Source organism: Cetorhinus maximus, chromosome 10 (genome assembly GCF_964194155.1).
Source record: "Cetorhinus maximus chromosome 10, sCetMax3.hap1.1, whole genome shotgun sequence".
NCBI lineage: Eukaryota > Metazoa > Chordata > Chondrichthyes > Lamniformes > Cetorhinidae > Cetorhinus > Cetorhinus maximus.
Window position 1 is genome coordinate 97964062 of NC_135888.1, and position 21259 is coordinate 97985320.

Consider the following 21259-nt stretch of genomic DNA (forward strand, 5'->3'; position numbering starts at 1 on the left):
GCACATTCTGTTCTCTACATGGTCATCTCTGGAGTTACCCCACCCTGCTAAACAACCAACCATGTTCAGCTCTCTTTTCTTTCCAATGTGTATGTTGCCCCACAGCCATCATCTTCGGGCAAAGGGTTAGCTACCACACGTATGACATTCTGTTCTACCTCTTTTTCTTTAACTGCCTTTGTATTGTCAGATTTTCTACCATTAAATCCTAAAAGAGCCAAATTGGACAAACTTGACTCTTCACTAGATTCCTTGTCAATTATTTTCCCAGACTAAATCATGCCATACGTAACGTTTATTTGATCTCGAATCAAGCTTTAACCTCTACATCCTATCCGTCACCAAGAAAGCTTATTTCCACTACTACAATATTACTTGCCTCTGCTCCTACTGCAGCCCTTCTGCTGCTGAAGTACTTGTATGTGCGCATGTGTCACTTGTAGACTCAACTATTCTAGTTCTCTCCTCTGGTTCAACATTCTCCTTCCTTCATAAAGTCCAGCTCGGTTAAAACTTTATCACTTGTGTTTAGCCCTGTACAAAATCTCACTAGTCCATCACTGACTTTATTCCCCCAATATATCAAATATAAAATCTCTTTCCTGGTCTATAAATTTTTTTATTTGTTCGTGGATTGCGGGCATCGCTAGCTAGGCCAGCATTTGTTGCCCATCCTAATTGCCCTTGAGAACTGGGTGGCTTGCCAGGCCATTTCAGAGGGCACTTAAGAGTCATTGCTGTCGGTCTAGAGTCACACGCAAGCCTGACTAGAGAAGGACAGCAGATTTCCTTGCCTAAAGAACATTAGTAAACCACATGGATTTTTACGACAATCGACAATGGTTTCATGGTTATAAAAACAAAAAACTACTGCGGATGCTGGAAATCCAAAACAAAAACAGAATTACCTGGAAAAACTCAGCAGGTCTGGCAGCATCGGCAGAGAAGAAAAGAGTTGACGTTTCGAGTCCTCATGACCCTTCAGCAGAACTGAAGAACTGGTTTCGTGGTCATCATTAGGCATTTAATTCCAGATTTTTATTGAATTCAAATTTCACCATCTGCCGTGGTGGGATTTTAACCTGGGTCCCATGAGCATTACCCAGGATATCTGGATTAAGTGCTCTGAAGAAGTCATACAGACTCGAAATGTTAATTCCGTTTTTTTCTCTCTCCACAGATGCTGTTAGACCTGCTGAGTTTTTCCAGCATTTTCTGTTTTTGTTTCAGATTTCCAGCACCTGCAGTATTTTGCTTTTATCGGGATTACTAATCCAGCGACAATAGCACTATGCCACCGTATCCCCCAATACCACCAATCTTACTCCATGCTATCTTACTAAGTTCCAGTGGCTCCTGAATGTTGTTCCTCTGAGTCTGGCCTTCCAACCATCTCTCATTACCACACTAATAGAGGTATAGTAAATCGGCACTCTATGTCGATTTGAACAACGTTGTTTCACATTAATGTCACGGAGGCAACAGGGAGTCTGTATGCCTTTAAAGTCACAATGTTCATTATAACATCGTTTGCACGTGGGCATTAATGATCCCCTGATTTCCAAGTGCTCTACAAAAGGTGGGAAAGAATGAGAGCAGAGCAGGGCAGGAGGGGGGAAAATCAAAACACTCCTTATTCCACAGGAAAGCATTCTACACAAAATTTACTTTATGAAGTGAACATTAGTGTTTTAACTAAGGTAAGATTTGCTTCAACAGCAACTTATTTTGGAAGAATGCCATTTTATTTCAACAAGCACCACCCATTGTTAAGACAGTATTTTGAGAGACTTGGTCTGTGATGACTATTACTTTCTAGCATAAATAGGGAAGGGGAAAAATGATAAGACATTTGCATCCCTGTAAAAGTACATAGGCATCATATCCTTTACCATTGCTTCACTTGACAATACCCTGTAAACTGAAAAAAATCTGGCATTTAGATTTATGTAACATTTCTTTTATATATTAGTAATTTATTGTATTTTCTAAGTTATTGCAGCTGGGAATGCATAGTACTATGTATAGTACAGTATTTCAACTTGTACATTGGTGGTTTACCTGGGCGAGAAATGTCCGAAAGGACCAACCTTTAGTTTTAACATTTATTCCCATGGGAACTTATGATTTACTAAAGTCATTTCACTTAAAGTTGTGATTTCAGAGAGCGTAATTCAGACATTAAATGAGGAAAATAATGTTTCAGCCACATTGGGACTTCTCTTTGGAAGTCTCTCCATAAATGTTTTTGCACCTTCGATTCATTCTACCTTTAAAAATTTCTCAAAATTTGTTCTTCCATTCAAGTTTTCCAACATACCTCCTAAACTCTGCTCCTGTTTCAGCTTTCATTCCTAATGCCTCCTAGAAATACCTTGAAATGTTTGTACAGGTTCTATGCAAATTCAGGTTATGAATGCAGACATTAGTTAGAAAGGACTTGGGCTTGTGCTACTATACTTCTAATGTGAATAAATACAGCGAACAAATTTTGAAATAGATATACAATTTATTGTCCAAGCTGTGAGTAGGAAAAATACACCTGTGCACAGGAACAAGCAGACCCTGTTTATGGAAAACATCGTGCTATCAACTGCTATCAAGCCAAAAAGTTCACATAACATTTAAAAAGCCCTCGTTTACCACTTCATCTCAAATTTGACTTTAGAGCTGCCTAGGTAGCTGTAATTTTTTTAATTACTTAGTGCAGATGTAATTGCTGGTTTGATCAGTGCACCCATGAAAAATGGTAAACAAGAGTTGCTGCAGTGCATTATATAGTGAAATCTGTAGAAATAGGTTTAGCACAGAACTAAAGATGTCCTTCTATCCTGAGTAGTGATCATCACTAAAGAAAACGTGGAGAAGGTTCAGATTTATGTAGCCTACAAGTTACCATCAAGGACTCACTGGAATACACTTAATTTGGACATGGGAGTGAATTTAACTGTACACAAAAAGTAACCTGGCCTGTTACTTTCCTGAATAGATGTAAAAGGGGTATCTTAAACTTACATAAAATGCACCGATTTGAGTGTTTTTTGCATTCTGTAAATCCAAACATCTCTACATTTGTAGGACTATGCAAAAAAAATACTGCATATAAAAATTCCCACAAATACCCTACCAAAGAGATAAAATTTAATTTCAGTACAGCATTTAAATAAGACGCCACATTTTAAACAGTCACAGAAATGAAGTATACAATAGCATTTGGATTTGGTCTGTGAATTAACAGCCCCTTTGAACTGTGAACTGTATATATCCATTCTAAGTGACCATGAAGCTGAAACAATGAGATCAATACTGATTGGCCACTTTGCCTAATTTACTTCAGTTTGGGATTTCATGATGTACATTAATAAAATGGTAAAGCAAGGAAAACATGAGTAAACACCTTTTATTCACACTTTACAAAAAGCTACTCATTAAATCTACTACAAACAATACTACCAGTAATTAGTTTACTGATTATAAATTGGACATGTTTGCTAATTGTACAAACAAAGACGACTGCAGGTCCCAGACAAGGGTTCATCATAAATCTATTATGGGTATTTACTACGTCTTTAACTTAGCGAGTTTTCCCAAATTGTTCATTCCATTCTGGTTTTGTCTGCACCACCTTAATTAAGTGCTTTGTCTTTTTAATTAAATGTTTTAAAACAGTTAAAATTTGTCACAATCCACTTAGCTGCATTCCACATTAACTGTAAACCGGAATGAAGACTGGTCCAATTTTTTTTAGTGTCATGTTGTGTTCTTTTGTCTCTCTGCCTGCAGTCGAAACTAAAAAGCTAGATCAAACTATACCTCTGGCTCATTCAATGCATAATATAGTACAAGCTAATTCCAAAGGCTCCCCTTCTTCCCCCTAGCACCTTAAACAAAAGCACAGCAAAAGCTAACCTACTAAAGCTTGCACACTTGGCTTTAAGAATATGCTACCAATGGCACAATGAACAGAGAGTAGAGATATAGCTCTGGTCCAGCTGAAAAACACAAAATCATGACTATTTAAAAAAATAATGGATTTGAAACTTTGTCTGGAAGACCTGCATGCAAAATATAGCTCAGTTCTAGTTTACACTGCTTCAGAACATTAAAATTCCTACCAAGGAATGCTACTTCTGTACAAGATCAAAGCACACAATATTGATGGTGTATGGTCTCACATGATGCAGCTTTCCTTGGTGAAAAGTAGCACTGTGCAAAGGGACAGAAGCAGTGCTAGGGTACAATGGGCTGAAGTTATACTCTGTGCCCTACTGTACCCAACCTGATCAACAATGTGGTGTTCATTGCTCCACAAGAAAAAAAATGCCACAGAGCTTATACAAAAGTGTCTTCATAAAATCTCACAAATCTTAACAGTTTTTATTTTTTAAAAAAATCTCAAAAGAAGATGCTCAGGATTTCTCCGCGTGCACAGGCAGTGCTGGTTCCAAAAAACCCCTCAAAAAATAAAAAAAGTTGATGAGGCACGTCATGTAAAAAAATTAAATCAGAGGAACTTGGGTAAATTCAAAGATTATAAGGTTCGAATGCTGATACCAAATCCTGAGGAGTGAAATACTTGAATTTAAATCAACAATGTCCTCAACTGTAAAAGTAGTACACGAGTTACAAACCCAGAACAGTGCAAATATTAGCAGAGGAAACCTGTTGCAACTTCTTTTTTCTTTACAAATGGTTTTTTAAAGCATGAAACAGATAAAAATTTAGCCTTAGTTTACAATACAATCATTTTTCCAAATCTGTTTTAAATCTTTTTAGTACAAAACGCCCTAAATCAGGTCTTCTATGGTTCATATACAATCATTAAAGGCTAAATTCAAATTCAAATTTATACAAACACTTCTCAAAATTGTGGGAGTGAAGTATGGAAAGAAAGGTCCTCAATGGCTACTACTGGCCTGAAAAGGTAGTGCTAGACAGAATTTTTGTGCAACAATACACAGTTGATTCCACTTCAGTAAAATAGTTTACTGTTTTGTCAAGTAGGCAATTTAATAACTAACTCACAGTCCTTTTACGCCTGCATATTTGCTTTGAATTAACAAGTCATGAAACACTCTAGGGTTACGACCCCACAGCAGTCAATTTTAGTGATGTTTACAAGGACGTTACTGAAACATTTTAGTTTCTTCTTGGTTAACTTTGGCTTGAAGCACTCCCAAGTTTCTACTGAGAGAAAAGAAGTGCACTTGTGAGCTACTAGGCATTGAGGCAGAGGGTTTTTTTTTTTAAAAGGAGTGGGAGGGGAAAGAATCCACATATCCATATCTAAATGTGGGAAAAAGATTGTTGCCCTGACCAGGATGAAACTACCACATGATAAGGTTAATGGATATTTAAATTAATTTTGGGGAGCTGAAGGAAAAGAGTTTTTTTCTGTGAACATTTGCAGGTGAAGTCTTTACTTTCATCTTTGAATATGCATTTAAGCAATTAAATTGTCAGATTACAATTCTCTTTCCCCATTTCCATTCCAACTGCACTCTTTGCTCTATGTAGCTATTTATTAAACTTTCCACCATACTACAAAAAGTTCAGATAAAAGGTGACAATGTAAAATGTTTCATTCACTTAGTTGGATTTCAAAGTGCACAGTTGCATTTTAAGTTGTGAGTTTCTGTTCTGTGAACATTCCTACGTAAATAAAACATTGCAGCAAATTGCCTCCTCCCCACCCAATCTAATAGGAATCAACTGTATAACTTTTGTATAGAGACTGGAGATTTTGCTTCATTTTACACCAAAAATGCAGAAGCAAAAAGCAGTAGAAGCTTTGTAAAGAAACCCATTTTCGGCATTTGTCTACTGTATACAAAGTAGGAAACAGGGCTCAGAATTTCATTATCTGTAAATAGCACCGGACTACTATTGTTTATTACTTAGACAAGCTATCCAAGAAACAAATTTAAAAATTGATTAAGAACATAATTTAGACAACAATCCTACTGGCCATACTTCACTCCTCAGTACTTTGATTTTACAATTTTACAAGATTGTTTAAGAGGCTTCCCTCCAAAGAGTACACACAACTACCTTCTGCCTGGCAGATGGATACCATTTACTGGTGACACAAAGGGCAGTAGAAGCTCCAGTTGTGCAAAAAGTGAGAAATGGTCAGATGGGACATGTGGATGCGGACAACCACTGATGCTGTTTTCAATCAGCCAATTAGGATCCAAAGGTCCAAGAACACCCAGTATGTTAATGTGAGGCTTTGAGTAGAAGATGTAGTCAATAATACCCTGCAATCAAGTGAAAAAAATAATCAAGTTTCAACAGTCACAATCAACTTCAGTTTTTCTCAGAATTCTGGGATTAAACTACAGGTTTATATAAAAGGTTATTGATACCAGCTGAAGTATATAAGCTGAAGTACACAATCAGTGTCAAACTGGAAACAATTCTACATGCATCACATTATACCATTTGACAAGATATTTAAAGATAGATATGAGCAAAAAAAAAAAAGCTGATGTTAAGGTTTCTGTATTTCTGTGGCCAAATGCACTCTCTGACCATCCTGAGAATTATTCTCTGATCAAAATAATTCATGTAAACTGCTCAGTAACATTTCTAGTTAGCTGCCTTTAAATCAAAACATTGAGAGACTAATGCCCCCATGTCATAAAAATCAATACAGTCTCCTCCCAATGTCAAATCTCAACTTGAAGGATGGTAGCAATGAATACAGAAGGAATAGTTGAATATGTTTTTTCTGGATCCATGCTGTCCTCCCTGACTCTCTGGCCAAATGTGAACCCATGTTCTGCTATGAAATTGGACAGGCCAGAATGTGACTGGACAACAGAGGAGCACCTGATGGCTTTGTGCATTTACTTGCCATTTTTTTTTCGATTTGTTTCTACATTTAGGAATTCTTAACCTGCTTTAACCAACACAAACTGGAAATCCTTCAGCTATGCTTGTAGACATTTTCTGTGGTGTGATTTGTTACCTCACCCAACATGGAACGCAATAATTACAGACAAGTTTTAGTCCACAGGTGGCAGTGGCGTAGTGATATTGTCACTGGACTGGTGATCCAGGGTAATGCTCTGGGGACCCAGGTTCAAATCCCACCACGGCAGATGGTGAAATTTGAATTCAATAAAAAATCTGGAACCAGAAGTCTGGTGATGACCATGAAACCAATGTCGATTGTCAAAACCCATCTGGTTCACTAATGTAACTTTAGGGAAGGAAATCTGCCATCCTTATCTGATCTAGCTTACATGTGACTCCAGACCCACAGCAATGTGATTGACTCTTAAAATGCCCTCTGAACAAGGGCAATTAGGGATGGGCAATAAATGCTGGCCTAGCCAGTGACACCCACGAATAAAAAAAACCAGAAGGATCAGGTGCTTAATCTAACTGATTTATTCATGGTGGAATTTCATAAGTTAAAGTGGTGCCTTTTCCCTCTCCTCTGAGTATCTTCTAATATGAAGTTATTTAGGGGAAGGGTCGGCGATAAGCAAAGGTCCAGGCGTTCAAAACCTAATACAGAGACTAGGATCTACATAATCCCTTACTCCCTGAAGGGAGTAGGACAACACAAATTTACATGAGGGGAAAATAAAGCAGGATTAAATCAAAAGATATGTCATTAAAAAAACTGACAGCTTGGATTATATTGAAAAATCCACAACCTAAAAAAAACCATTGATCCCCGAATGTTAAATTTAACCAAACAGCAAATACATTTTAATATTGATATTTGACTCATAGCTGTAACAATTCCCCCTAATAAATGGTTACACAGCAACTGATGCTGAGGTACTTACTTTGAAGTCAAAGGTATAATTTGTGTAAGGCATCAGGCCATTCTCATAGGCACTCTTCAGCTTAAAGCCATGAGTGATCCTTGCACTTGGAGTTCCATTTTTCCCAATATTACTGAATTTCATTAGACAGTCACTATATCTCAGCTCTTTAAAATCCTTGTGGTTTGTATCAACTCCTCCAGTGGCCAAGTATTCTACAACACCTGAAGATCAGCAAAATAAACAAATCTTTAATATCAAAATAAAACAATTTCTGCTTAGATGACACCTTTTATATAGAAATCAATTCTGAAGAAAATTCATATGGACTTGGAAAGCTAACTCTTTCTCTCACTACAGATGCTACCAGACCTGTTGAGTTTTTTCAGCATTTCCTGTTTTTAAACCATTCTGAAGTGCTATATGGGGGTGAGGGGCTGGGCCACAAGAGATGGTGGCATCACAGAAGTGAGCAGGTGAGCAAGCACAGGCAGGGAGGTGTTGCGCTTTTTCCCCTAGCCAATCGTGTTCATTTGGTATTCAACTGCACTGTATGTAAATTTTATTCTGAGCTATATTTTCATTCTTTAACTGGGATAGGTAGCAAACATACTCAATTAGGGATAATAGGAAAGCTGGCATATACATCAAAGAAATTTATACAGGAAGCCAAAAAGACTATCAAGAGCCTGGTCTGGTTCAAGTTGTGTATACGAAATGTGAAAAGCATTCACGGAATTATAAGGTCATATAAGCAGGGACGGGGGAAGCATGGACAGTGGAGGTCTTAATTTTCAATTTGCACTGCAAGCAAATCAAGCTCCATTGCAGAGGCTCAGGCTCTCAAAATTACCTCTATGTTTGGCAGATAGAACATTCTTCCTAATTAAACAAACCTCCACATACCGCAGCATTATCTCAAAGTAATAGAAAACCCAGGAGGTGAGATAAAGAAAACCTAACATATTGACATCTATTTGGGAGCACAGCAGCACTAAGGTAATAATGCTTAGTGAAAGCGCTCAAGTCTTTTCAGCTACCTGCCTTATGAAATTCTCAAGTAGAAGTCCATAAAGTAATCATAGCAATGGTGACATGGTATTTAGCTGTTCTTGGAAGCTGAACACTCAGAAAACAACAAAATGGTCTGCTTTAATGCCCAAATGCCAATCCGTTTTGTTCCTCCAGTATGTTCAAATTTCTCTCCCTACATCCAGCTCCTGAACACAACTCGTGCTAGAAGACAGTTTCATATTACTGGTTGTAATCTAGTTCCCCAGTGAAAACCTTGCATGGGCTAAGATGGTAGTTAATAGCAGGCTACTGACAACCTGGTACAGTCGACCTTTAATTCTGTCCTCAACTGAGTGTCCAGAAAGGGTCATTTTCCAGCAAGGATCATTGGATATTTATCTAAAATGTTTATTTTGGAGAAGGGGGCAGGATAAGACAAGGTCCAGGAATCTTTTCAGATTTTCCCCTAATGAAACAATGCCAAATGTAATTGCCCTGCTGGTATATGAACTAGCAGTTAACATTGCAGAGATCAAGGAGAAAACTTGGAAGCCCTTTGTCAGAAGGCACCTACACTGGGCTGGTGAATGGCTGTGCAAAAAGGTAGGAACATAGGAACAAGAACAGGCCATTCAACAACTCAAGCAGGAAGGCTGAGGTAGATCATCAGTCATGATCTTGTTGAATGGTGGAGCTGGCTCAAAGGGCCAAACAGCCTAATGCACTCCTATTTCTTATGTTATGCTCACCATCGGCCATATTCCTTCATACCTTCAGCTAACAAGTTTGGTAATCTCATAACATCGCTTGCATGTTATTTTACAAACATAAGTGGAAGGCCTTTTAAACATCACCTGACAGGCTAGACTTAGGTGACAATTGTTAGTAAAATATATGGACCCATGAACGAATAAAAAAAGTAAGGTCTTCAATGTAATGAGAAAACAATGACAAAATGCCAGGCAACTGGAGGCCCAGGCTAAGCAGTTTTGTGGCTAGAGCTGAAGATAGCTATGCAAAGCCCAGAAAACCCAGACATCTTCTCCCAAGGCTCACTCTAGCTCTGGATGTCACTATACTGAAACAGCAGTGATGCAGTTCTGTTTACATACAGCACCATACAAAGCAAATAGCTACATAATGCAGTTCACTGGTCACCCAATGGTAAGAATGAGATACAGGAGCAATTGATCCAGAATTTGCTGGAATGGGGCATCACACAGCAAGTGCCACAAGTTCAGATTTTCCCCCTCACTCTTCAACTCCAATTAATTTTGTGTTACAAATTACTGGAAGTGCAAATTGATAATTGTGTGGCAAGGCCAACAGTGGGATCCGTGGCCTTGGGAACAACAAAATCCATAGCATCTCCTTAAGTAATGAAATGTAAGGATTTGAATGGTTAATAAAGCTCTGAAGTGGCAGCTTGGACAGTTGGTTATTTAAACAAGTTTATTACGTACAGGGAAATGTGTTCTAAGCGTCATGTTGCACAGGCAAAAAACATATAAAAGTACCTTCTGCCCATTTAAATAGATCTTTTAATTCACTATCTTTCTGAAACTATCTTCAACCAGGGTCCACCCCTGGCGCTTTAGTGCGTAGACCATATCCATGGCCGTCACCGTCTTGCGCTTGGCGTGTTCAGTGTAGGTGACCGAGTCCCTGATAACATTTTCCAAGAAAACCTTCAGGACTCCGCGAACCTCCTCGTATAGGAGACCGGAGAAGCCCTTGATGCCCCCGCGGCGGGCCAGGCGCCAGATGGCCGGCTTCGTGATACCCTGGATATTATCGCGAAGGACTTTATGGTGCCACTTGGCTCCGCCTTTGCCCAGCCCCTTACCACCTTTCCCTCTACCTGAGATGATCTACACCCACTGACATGGTATGTGTGGAATCAGCATGTTAATTGTTGCCTGCTTACAGTTTAGTGGACCCACATATCTTGTGGACGGGGTGGGGGAAATCGACTAAATCCTGACAAGCTGAAATTAATTTTGCACTGACTTTACTCCCACCGAGAACCCACAAATCAAACAGTTTAAATCAGTTAAACAAATCAGTTTAACTTGCATCCTGATTGTGTGCAGATTCTTTAATTCAAACTACTTTCAAAGTGGGATGCCAATGGTAATATAAATTGCCCCATTAACAGGGTTCCTACAGTACTTGTTTATACAGCAAAAATATAGCTTTTTCTCAACACACATGGGAAGGCTTACCACGGGCTTGTCGCCCAAATCAAGTTGCTACTATGGTTTCTCTCTTTTTTCACCACAAAAACAACAAAACAATACAATAGTGTGTGCCTTTAACTTGCTTTGCATTGCCAGCAAATCCTTGGCCCCTTTTTTGGACATTGAAAATTTCAGTTACTAAAGGGAAAAAAGCTGCCATCATGTTCAGTTAACTCTTTTCCTGACCAGTCATTTCCATTACTACCATTTTCTCAGATTCCTACATTAATTACCTTTTCAGTCCCGATTTGTTCACTGTTCTTTAACATTTTTCATTTACTATTCAATAAATGGTTTGACAGATTAAGGCACTTTTTTTGAAATGCAGACAGGGTGTAGTGAAGAGATGGAACTAACAGCTAAACCCATTTACAATAGGTTGTCTGTTAGTTGTGAAAATTACCTAGGTATTAGGGCAAGCAGCGAATGAGATGCAGAATAGCTTGAAATACAGAAATAAGTAACAAATTTAAATAGAAAGTTTAAAAAGCCCAAAAGGTTAACACATGGGACCCACTCCCAATTTTTCCAGATACTACTGTCAATGCTATAAAACTTTGTGACCCTTGCCCTAGTGATTTCATATCCAAAGATCAATCCCAAAGCCAGCAGAACTTCACTCCAAAGAACTCCAAACACAAAAAAAAAACTCCCTCAGTTCTCTAGCAGCCCTGAAACCCCACTTCAGTATCACCGGAACAAAGCCTCCCTAGGGTTGCTCCAAATGCTGATAAAGCAGTGCCAGTAATGATATTAATTGGCATAACATCATTGTTCTTTAACTCACTATGAGCAAGGCTGTGGGAAAACAGCTAGTTTTATTACAAAAATGTATGTCTGGCATATTTTTCTTGTCTGTCAAACATCACACTAAAGAGGTAAAGTACATTCTAGTAATAAATGATACTGTAACCAGAAAGTCTGGAATCTCTGACTTGATATCGAAGAGTTCATTCGGTGATTACTACACAACAATTACATTTTGCAATCTTAAAAGACATACCTGTTCTTTAGCAGAACAATCTATTGCATTTTACATGGTATAAAGTTCCAGTCCTTACACAACAGCTTGCTTTATAAAATAATGCATTCACTGATTTACTGTGAGGAGTGATAGGAGTCATTTGCTAGAAGTTCCAAAAGCTGCCTAGCTATAATCAAGTTTTTATTTGCTACTCCAATAACACCATAGACATTGTGCAGAGAATATATGCTACTTAAAGATAGTGGCAAAAGGATAGAGATTTAAACATTTTTATGTCTGCAAAACTTATATCTTTTTATAAAATTATTCAAGAGCTAGAATTAGGTGGATAGTGGAAGTTATGTATGGTATAAACAATAAGACGATTCAGACATTATGCTTATCCTCAGTTCCACAAGGATAAGTTAAGGCATATACTCAAAGAAAATGAACATTTCTTTGGTGATGAAGCACTGTGTCACACTATTCAAGGGTGATACTTACAATCAACAAGTTTTCAGTTGGATAACAGGGTGGAGCCAAAATAATTAACATATGTCTCAAGTATCTGGTCCCAATAGTAGCAGATAGCACAGAATGCTTGGAAAGGTTCCACCAACATGACAATGGGCAAGTCTAAATGGGTGTACCAGCAACCATTGGTCACCAATTGTTTATTTCTAATGTAAATACATAATTAACCGAGTTCCAAGCAATCACAATGCCAGGGAGAGCATTCGACAGGAAGTAGAAGTCATGTAGAATATAGAAATAACATTAACAGCAGTGAAGTCATTATTTGGGTTAAAGAAATACAACTCAATGCCCAGAAACTTCTATTCAGGCGATAAATAACTAATACCTGTTACACATCTTGAAAAGATCAATGTTAAATATAAAGTTGGATGCAGGAGCTGTAGAGAAATGAAACTGAGTAATAAAGAGCCACACAGTAGGTAAAGCACCAACACAATAAACTGAAGTAAGATCTATTATTTTAGTGCTTGATTCAGCCCAACAGTTGGGCATAGATAGTGCTATTAAAATAAGAATTAAATTTATTTCTAATATATTTTAGATTGCTTTGGCATCAATTAGTTGTAAATTAGCTTTCCAGATGCGAAGCCTTACCTGGGTAAAGCAACATCATTCTACTCATAAAATACTCAGCTAGGAAGCAAATTTACAACTAACTTCTGCTAAAGCCATGAAAAAGACAAATTAATCTTAGATCATGGCAATGCCCAAGATCCATCTAATCACAGGCATAGGTGAAATTTGCAACTTGAGGCTGGACTCCAGTCTGAAGCACAGTCTAAGTGGAGGAAATTTCTTTCAGAGAACATTAATTAACCAAATTTATAAATGTGTTCAGCGATATTTTTCCAGAACTGTAATTTTTATTTATTTACAATGACACTTATAATGAAGAGTGAGGATGGAAAATGTCAGACAAAAACTGCAAAGAACTTAGAAGCAATTTGATTGTTTGTTTTGTGGTAGCTACTGGATACTGAATGATATTAAAAACTATGGAATATGATTGCTTTATTTTCTGATCATTATTTGTTCCTCAGATATTTTTTGCTGTTTTCCAATTTGTCAATCGGATGTTTCAGCAATAAAGACATAGTGGCTGTTTGGTTCATCAACAACTTGTAATCGTAAATATCCCAATAAATATCCCAAGGTGCCCCAATTTTGGATTAAACTCAAGGAGGAATAGAAGGCAGGTTAGTGGAGCTGGTAGAAGGTGCTGTAAAACAAGGTGGAAAATTTTGATGGTTGGGAGAAATGCAGTGAGGCAAAAGGGTTTAGAAAGGGAGTTCAAGAGTGTGGGGGTGAAAAATGGGAAGGTGGCTAAAAACTGTTACTAATGACAAGGAAAAGTAGAGGATGCTTAGTAGAACAGCTTTAGAAGAATGTGGCAAGTATGGGCATACAACTGGAGGAGTGAGAGATGTGGGCACAGGAAGCAAGAGCATGGAGTACCCAGGAAAATGGCCGGGGGAAATGCTGAACCAAACAGGTTAACCTGGAGGTGGCAGAGATGGGCAATAGTTTGACAGTCACAATTTGTTTTACTTTTATACTTTGGGCAAATGGTATATTGGAAGTGACACATTTGAAGCCATACATGCAGTTCATCACTATGGACTCACACTAATTCTAAAATTCTAAGTGCAAATTACTTTCATTCATAATTCACAAGATTTATGTCTGCACAACTGTCTTAACATTCTTAGGAGAAATGACCCAATTTAATTGACACACAAAAGTACTGGCAGTCATCATAACACAACTCAAGGTGGATTAACAAACCTTACCTGAATCTGGCAGTGAATTGAGATCTGCACACAGTACAAGAGGAATGACATTAAGGTCTCCTGTGACTGCACCAGGTCTAAGTGTACGAGAAGCATTTTCAATTATGTTCTTCACCTCAGACAGGAACATCATGGTTTGAATCAGTTTCACATCAGAATATTCGGGATCCCAATGCATATGTGCATTTGCAACAAGAATGAGCTGCTTTTCCACACCATGAAATGACTTGCCAGCTAAGATTGAAAAATGCCAAACCGTAAGAATATTTTTAGTATTCAAGTAAAATCTTTTTCAAGGTAAGCAAGGCCAATAAACTGATGGCTTTCAAACTTGTTCTCAAGTGTACATATCTATAATATTAAAAAATGTTACAATTGTAGAGTTGTCGCCAACAAAACATTACTTTGTCCTATTTTTGTCTAACTTTGTCAGCTTTACCCCAAATGTCCACATTTATAAAAGTATCTGCCCATATAAACTGTGCATGCCTTAGTTTCATCTCCCCCAGTTGCTTGGTCTCTACTTTTTAAAATTCTTTCATGGGATGTGGATGTCACTGGCTAGGCCACCATTTGTTGCCCATCTGTATTTCCCCTTGAGAAGGTGGTGTGAACCGCCTTCTTGAACTGCTGCAGTCCAAATCATGTAGGAACACCTACAGTGCCGTTAGGAACAGAAGTACTGTTAGGATGGGTAGAGGAGCTCCTATGCTCCAACTGACTGCACTGTGTACATCTCAAATGGCTATTAATTGTGTTATTAGTAATATATTTTCTATTATATTTTGATTTTATAGGCTAAAATGTATGGCTTTAATATGAGACTAAAATATATTTGTGTACCAAAGTCAAAATCTTGCTTGCACTCTAATCCCACTTCACCTGAAGACCACACTTAATCTTGATTCTCTGTATGCAACATCACTGGAGTTGCTTTTTTCCCCCCCCAAAATAAAAATGACATTTTAAAATATCAAATTTCAATTTAAAAAGCTCTGCAGCTTTACCATTCAGATGAATTGTTTATACTTGAACTTATTTCAAAGCTGGTTCTGCACATCAATACAAATTAATCCAGGAGTTTAATTCTTATCATGCCAAACTTCATGTGTTCATATCAAGCACTCCTAGGTTAGCTATGCCACAGTCAATTGCAGAGTAGAGCTCTCTCCATTTTGGCCAAAGTGACCAGCACAGTTAATAGGGTTTTAAGAGACAGGTGCTTTCTAAGGCCAGGGACTCAAATAAGGCTCTTATCTGGCCATCTTCCCAATATTCTCATATTAGCCGGATTTCTATCTGCAATGCTGTAGAATCAAGTGAAGACCCAGAGATTCAGAGTGATGCAAAGTGCTGCTTTGCAGGTAGAAGCTCTGGTGCCTGTAGCTACCCAAAGTAGAAAACATGCAACTTAGTGAACGTCAGCCACATTTTCCCTGACCTGGATTCCTCAACTAGATCTACATTTCCATTGCCAAATATGACAGAACTACTTATAGGTTAGGAGGAAACTTGAAGTGTTTCTTCAACATAATGTTTATGGTCTCAAATCCAATTCTTCTCACTCATTTTGGAACAATTAGGACTTCATATTCTTAAGCTTGCACCTACAAAACTAGCAACTCTTCAGTTGATGCCTTACTTCAATACTTCAGTATGTTGTAATTGGCAGCATAGGATCAATCTTGCTCAGTGCATGTGTATTGCTTATGCTTCTAGAGCCAGGACGGGCAAAACTAGAGGCTGTGCTGATTAAGCGAATGGTTGCCTAGGCATCACTCAGGCTAACACTAGCTTGGAGGTAAAACTCCAAAGTTAGGTCACTTCCCTGCAAACTTGTGACTCTTCAAAACTTACCTGTTTGACCAAGCTCGCCATTGCTTATAGTATCTTTTTCCTCGACACCATATTTTTTGATCATGCCTCTGAATTGCCTTGGGACATTTTCTTTACATTCACCGAATGATACAGGAGATGACCATTTAGCCCACTGTGCCTTTGAAAGAGCTGTACAATTAGTCCCACTCCTTCCCCATTACCCCATAAATATTTTCCCTTCAAATATATTTATCCAATTCCTTTTTGAAATATTATTGAATATGCAACCACCACTTCTTCAGGCAGCGCGTAACTCGCGCATAATTTCTTTCCTCCTTCATCTCCCATCTGCTGTTTTAAATCTCTGCCCTCTCGTTACCGACTCTTCAGTCACACAAAACAGTTTCTCCTTATTTATTCTGATCAAAACCCTTCATGAGCACCATGGTCAAATCTCTCCTTAACTTTCCCTGCTCTAAGGAGAACAACCCCAGTTTCTCTAATATCTCCACATAACCGAGTCCCTTATACCATTCAAGCAAATCTCTCTGCCCCCTCTATAAGGCTCTTAAAGCCTTCCTAAAGTGTGGCACCTAGAATTGACCACAATACTCCATCTGGGGCCTAACAAATGGTTTATAAAAGGTTTAACATAATTTCCTTGCCTCCATTTATGAAGCCAATAATTTAGTATATCTCTTTAACAGCCTTCTCAACTTCTCCTGCCACTTTCAAAGATGTGTACTTACACCCCAGGTCTTTCTGTCCTGCACCTCCTTTAAAATTGTATGATTCCGTTCATTTTGCCTCTTCTCATTCTTCCTGCCAAAATGAACCACTTTGATTCAAAATGATTCACTGTTACAGGTGCCATATAAATAAAATTTATTGAATTCATCAATTATCTCCAATACATTGGCCAAGTAAAATAAAAAAAAACTAGTCCTAATTTATTTAACTATCAAAATATGGACAAAAAAATCCAGCACCTTAGCTGCTCCTAATTTATTCAACTGTCAAAATACGGACAAAAAAAATCCAATGCCTTAGCTGTTATGGACAACAGGAAATACCAGATATCTCTAACGAAGGAATAAGAACTGAGCCAAAACTTAAGAAAGGGTCATAATACAACAGAGTAAAAGGCAGTGAGGAGGGCAGGCAGAGAACTCAAAACCATAAAAGCACTATCTTCTTAAAATTGTGCTCCTTCTACACTCCCATGGAGGAAGGGGATTTAATTTTATATATATGTTGAACAAATTAGGAAGAACTCAGCAATATTTCACAATAATTATTTATAACATTATGTTGTATTCAGGTTTTGCAGATATATACTTACGGGATAGTTCAAAAGAATCCTTCTGCAACTCCAAGAGTACAGCAACTCCAATGTTGTCTTTCGTCATTACTCTGTTCAACATAGCTTCTGAGCCATCTGAGTTTGCCATGGCCAACTGGTTGAATTCAACAGTGTGGTTCTGAATCAGACAAAATCTACAACAGAAACATTACAAACAATAACTGCAAAAGTCTCCATTAACGTTGTTAAAGTTCCTTAATTCAATTATAGACTTATCAGAAAAAGATGTAAATGCTGGACATCTGGAAATAAAACCAAAATGCTAGAAATATCCAGTAGTCAGACAGCCTCTACAAACATTAAAAAAAGACAGGTTATGTTGTTTATCCCTACCTGAAATTTTAACCTAACTGTTTTTCCTTCACATGCTAATGGGTCTGTTGTACATTTCTAGATACTGAAGTTCTATATAGATTTGAGTAGAGTTAACTTTTTCTGTTTATGAAAATTATCTCATCAGCATTCAACCAAAAATGCTAGTTCATGTACATTTAAAGTCCAATGTGTCTACTGTAAGATGCTAATCTACAGCTGCTGCTTAATTTAGTATTCTTGCTTTGCAGCCTGTGCCATTATATATTGCAAAAATATGCAGCATTACATTTTTGTGTACTAAACTGCAACCAGTTTTACAAATGCTGCTTTTAGATGACTCATCCAAACAACTATAAGGTCCTGGCTACAAACCCTGCTTGGCTATCATCATACAATTGGAAGCTAGGAATTGCGCTCAGGTGCAGGCTTATAATCTTGCCAGGCCTTTCTCCTACGTATTTTATAAAAAGTGCAACATCTTTTTGCCCAGACTTAAAACTGGAATTTGTCTGTTGGCAGAAGCAGCAACCTGCACACCCCCACCTAGAAAATAATACACTAGAATGCGTGTGGCATACTAATGCGGATTTAGAAACGTAGCACAAAATTATCAGCATTAACCAAAAAATGTAGGAGTTAAAAAGCTTAATTCAAATGTGTACAATGAGACATACATTCTTAAAAAACGGACACATCGCTGTTAAGCAGCAGGTGACATACTTTAGGAACCTATGAAGCAAATGTTTCATGCTCAAATAGTTCACATCACCATTTGTTTTTATAAGAACACCATACCATGTCAGACATGGTATTTTGTTGCTTAAGTGTAGCCTTGTCCCATTAAAGCTATAAATTCTAAATTTTGTTAAGTAACCTCTAGGAGAATTCAGCTGAAGATTTTGGGTTAGACCCTTAGTTTTGGTGCTAAATAATCAGACTGTCTTCTCCAACATCCAGTACTGGATAAGCAAACATTGCCTGCAACTAAACATTGGGAAGACCAAAGTCATTGACATTGATCCCAGCTACAAACCCTGTTCCCTAGCTACCAACTCTTTTCCTCTCCCTGGCAACCGTCCGATTGATGAACCAGGCAGTTTGCAACCTTGGTGTCATATTCTGACTCTGATAGGCACTGTCACCAACAGCACCTATTCCCACCTCTGTAGCATCACCTGATTTTACCTCTACTACAATGTGACTACTGCTGAAACCCTCATCTGTGCCTTTGTCACATCAAGAATAAACTATTCCAATGCACTCCTGGTCAGTTTCCCACCCTCTGTAAATCTGAAGTTACCCAAAACTTTTGCTGCACGTGTCCTTTTTCACACCAAGTCCTGAACCCCAATATCACCCTTTGCTTGCTGACTTACATTGACCTACCGATCAAGCAATGCCTCAATTTTAAAATTCTCATCCTTGTTTCCCAGTCCCTCCATGGCCTCAACCCTCCTCTGGAATCCTCTCCAGCCCACAGCCCTCATATTTGAGTTCATCTAATTCTGGTCTCTTGAGCATTCCTGATTTTAATTGCTCCACCTACTTAGGCCCCAAGCTCTGGAATTCCCTCCATTTGCCCCTCTTTGCTCCATTAAAATGCTCCTTAAAACCTACCTCTTTGACCAAGCTTTTGGTCATCTGTCCTAATAACCTTGTGTGACTCATTGCCAAATTTTGCTTTATAGAGCTCTTATGAAGGACCTTGGGATGTTTTATATGTTAAAGGCCTGCATAAATATAAGTTGCTATTGTTGTTTATGGAAAAGTCAATTAAGAGCTTGAAGACATTGGGGACCTGATATTTTACATTTCTGGAGTTCTCAAAATTGCACATGATAGCCTTTGTTTCTTTATGCTTAACAAAGTATGACATAAATTGCATTTAAGTGTAATGTTTAATACAGTGAGAAAGCAAGGGTACAACAAATATATTTCCATGAATTGAGAAATTTACAGTACTGGGGACAAAGTAGGCTGGGGAGAAGGGAAATTGTCTCATTTGAAGTCAGCTTTTCCTGCTGGCTGGTCTGTGATGGCAGGTGATAAAACACCAAATGCAGTTTCCAAAGAAATTATTTTAGCAGCATCATTACACAAGTGCATACACATCAGTTGTTGCTGCTAGCAGTAATGCAGCTCACTTCCTTCAGTGTGGTGATAATTAAGTCACAACTTTCATCACTTGGGTCATACAGAAGCCACAGCATTTCAGATCTATTTGGCTAACATATCTAAGTGATGATCCCATGACCAGAGAAGTTTCTCTCCAAATTCTGGCATCTCAATGGTTTCAGTGCCAACTGGTGAGAAGGAACCAATTGTGATGTCATTCTTTGTTAGGAAACCAGGCATGCTGTATTGCCACAAGTAATTTTTCAATTTAAACAAATATTGTCCAATCAAGGTTGACCATTTGACCAAGGAACAATTGACGAACTGGATACAAATGGTGCTGATTGATTTTTTTTGCTTCAGGTTTCTGCTCAAATTTATCTGCATGTTTATTGTAAAATCTTCTATGAATCAGCGTAATTGGGCAGTGCTTTAGAGCGTAATTTTTTAAATTTTGCATTAAAAAATATTTGTTGATATATTTAACAATGGTAACCTTGTGCAGCTTTATTATTACAGCTGAAAATAGCTTTCTTACAAAATAAACATTTTAATAAGTGTTTAGTCAATCATATGCGAGTAACCCAATCTTAAAATAGCTTTAAAAACTATTCAGAACCACTGTAGTTATAACCAATATAGTTATATTGGTGTACAGTATTCAGTTCTTTAATACATTAAATACCAAAAAGCATTTAAAACGTGGCTATTAGTGCCCTTATGGCTTAAAAAGCTTATTTAAGGCCCTCCTTGAAGGTCTGCAAGTGAGTGCAATTACCAAAAACTCTCAAATGGTGATTAAGTATATCTAAAGGTATGGTCAGTTTTGGGCTTGAGGCTGCATTGTAAAGCAGCATTTTTAAAATTAGCACAAAAGATTGCAGTAACTCAATTTGCATATATGATTATGCTTAAAAGTTTGCATCTTTGCGCCAGATTGGTCGAGCTGTGCTGAAAAACTAGTGCAACTTACCAGAAACTCCTGCCACTGTAACCATGAGCCATGGAAAAAGCAGAGTGAAGGTTCAAGACAATCAAGGGAGTAAGAGATTGTAATTATATAAATGGGTACAAAAATTACCCCTCCACCGAAAAACCCCTCTACAGAAAAAAATTGAAGGTGAAATCTCAATTTTCGGGTTAATGAAAGGTTTTGCGTGTAGGGTAAAACACTGAATGATTTTAGCTGGTTGGCAGATTGTAACAAAGGGGAATAAACACAGAATTATAACCAGGAAATTGAAAGAGAAAGTTCAAACTCTTTTAACAGATGATTATTGCAACACGAATACTTTATTACACGCGTACATTTAAAAAGG

The 21259-nt window shown here is 37.9% G+C and overlaps 1 protein-coding gene across 4 annotated transcripts in view; it reads right to left on the reverse strand.

Annotated features, from left to right (window-relative positions):
* Nucleotides 1-2489: 2489 nt before the first annotated feature.
* The window catches only part of LOC144685866 (CCR4-NOT transcription complex subunit 6), a 74069-nt gene continuing 55299 nt past the window's right edge, over nucleotides 2490-21259 (reverse strand). For 3 of the 4 annotated variants that reach the window (XM_078550837.1, XM_078550838.1, XM_078550839.1), the window contains 4 exons: nucleotides 17490-17644; nucleotides 14330-14563; nucleotides 7806-8008; nucleotides 2490-6260 (listed from right to left, as the gene is read on the reverse strand). In XM_078550837.1, coding sequence (XP_078406963.1) covers nucleotides 6048-6260; nucleotides 7806-8008; nucleotides 14330-14563; nucleotides 17490-17644 — 805 coding nt within the window. In that variant the 3' untranslated portion in view covers nucleotides 2490-6047. Of the gene's footprint in view, nucleotides 6261-7805; nucleotides 8009-12842; nucleotides 12917-14329; nucleotides 14564-17489; nucleotides 17645-21259 lie in introns of those variants that run through there. The other variant, XM_078550840.1, reaches the window with a different exon arrangement.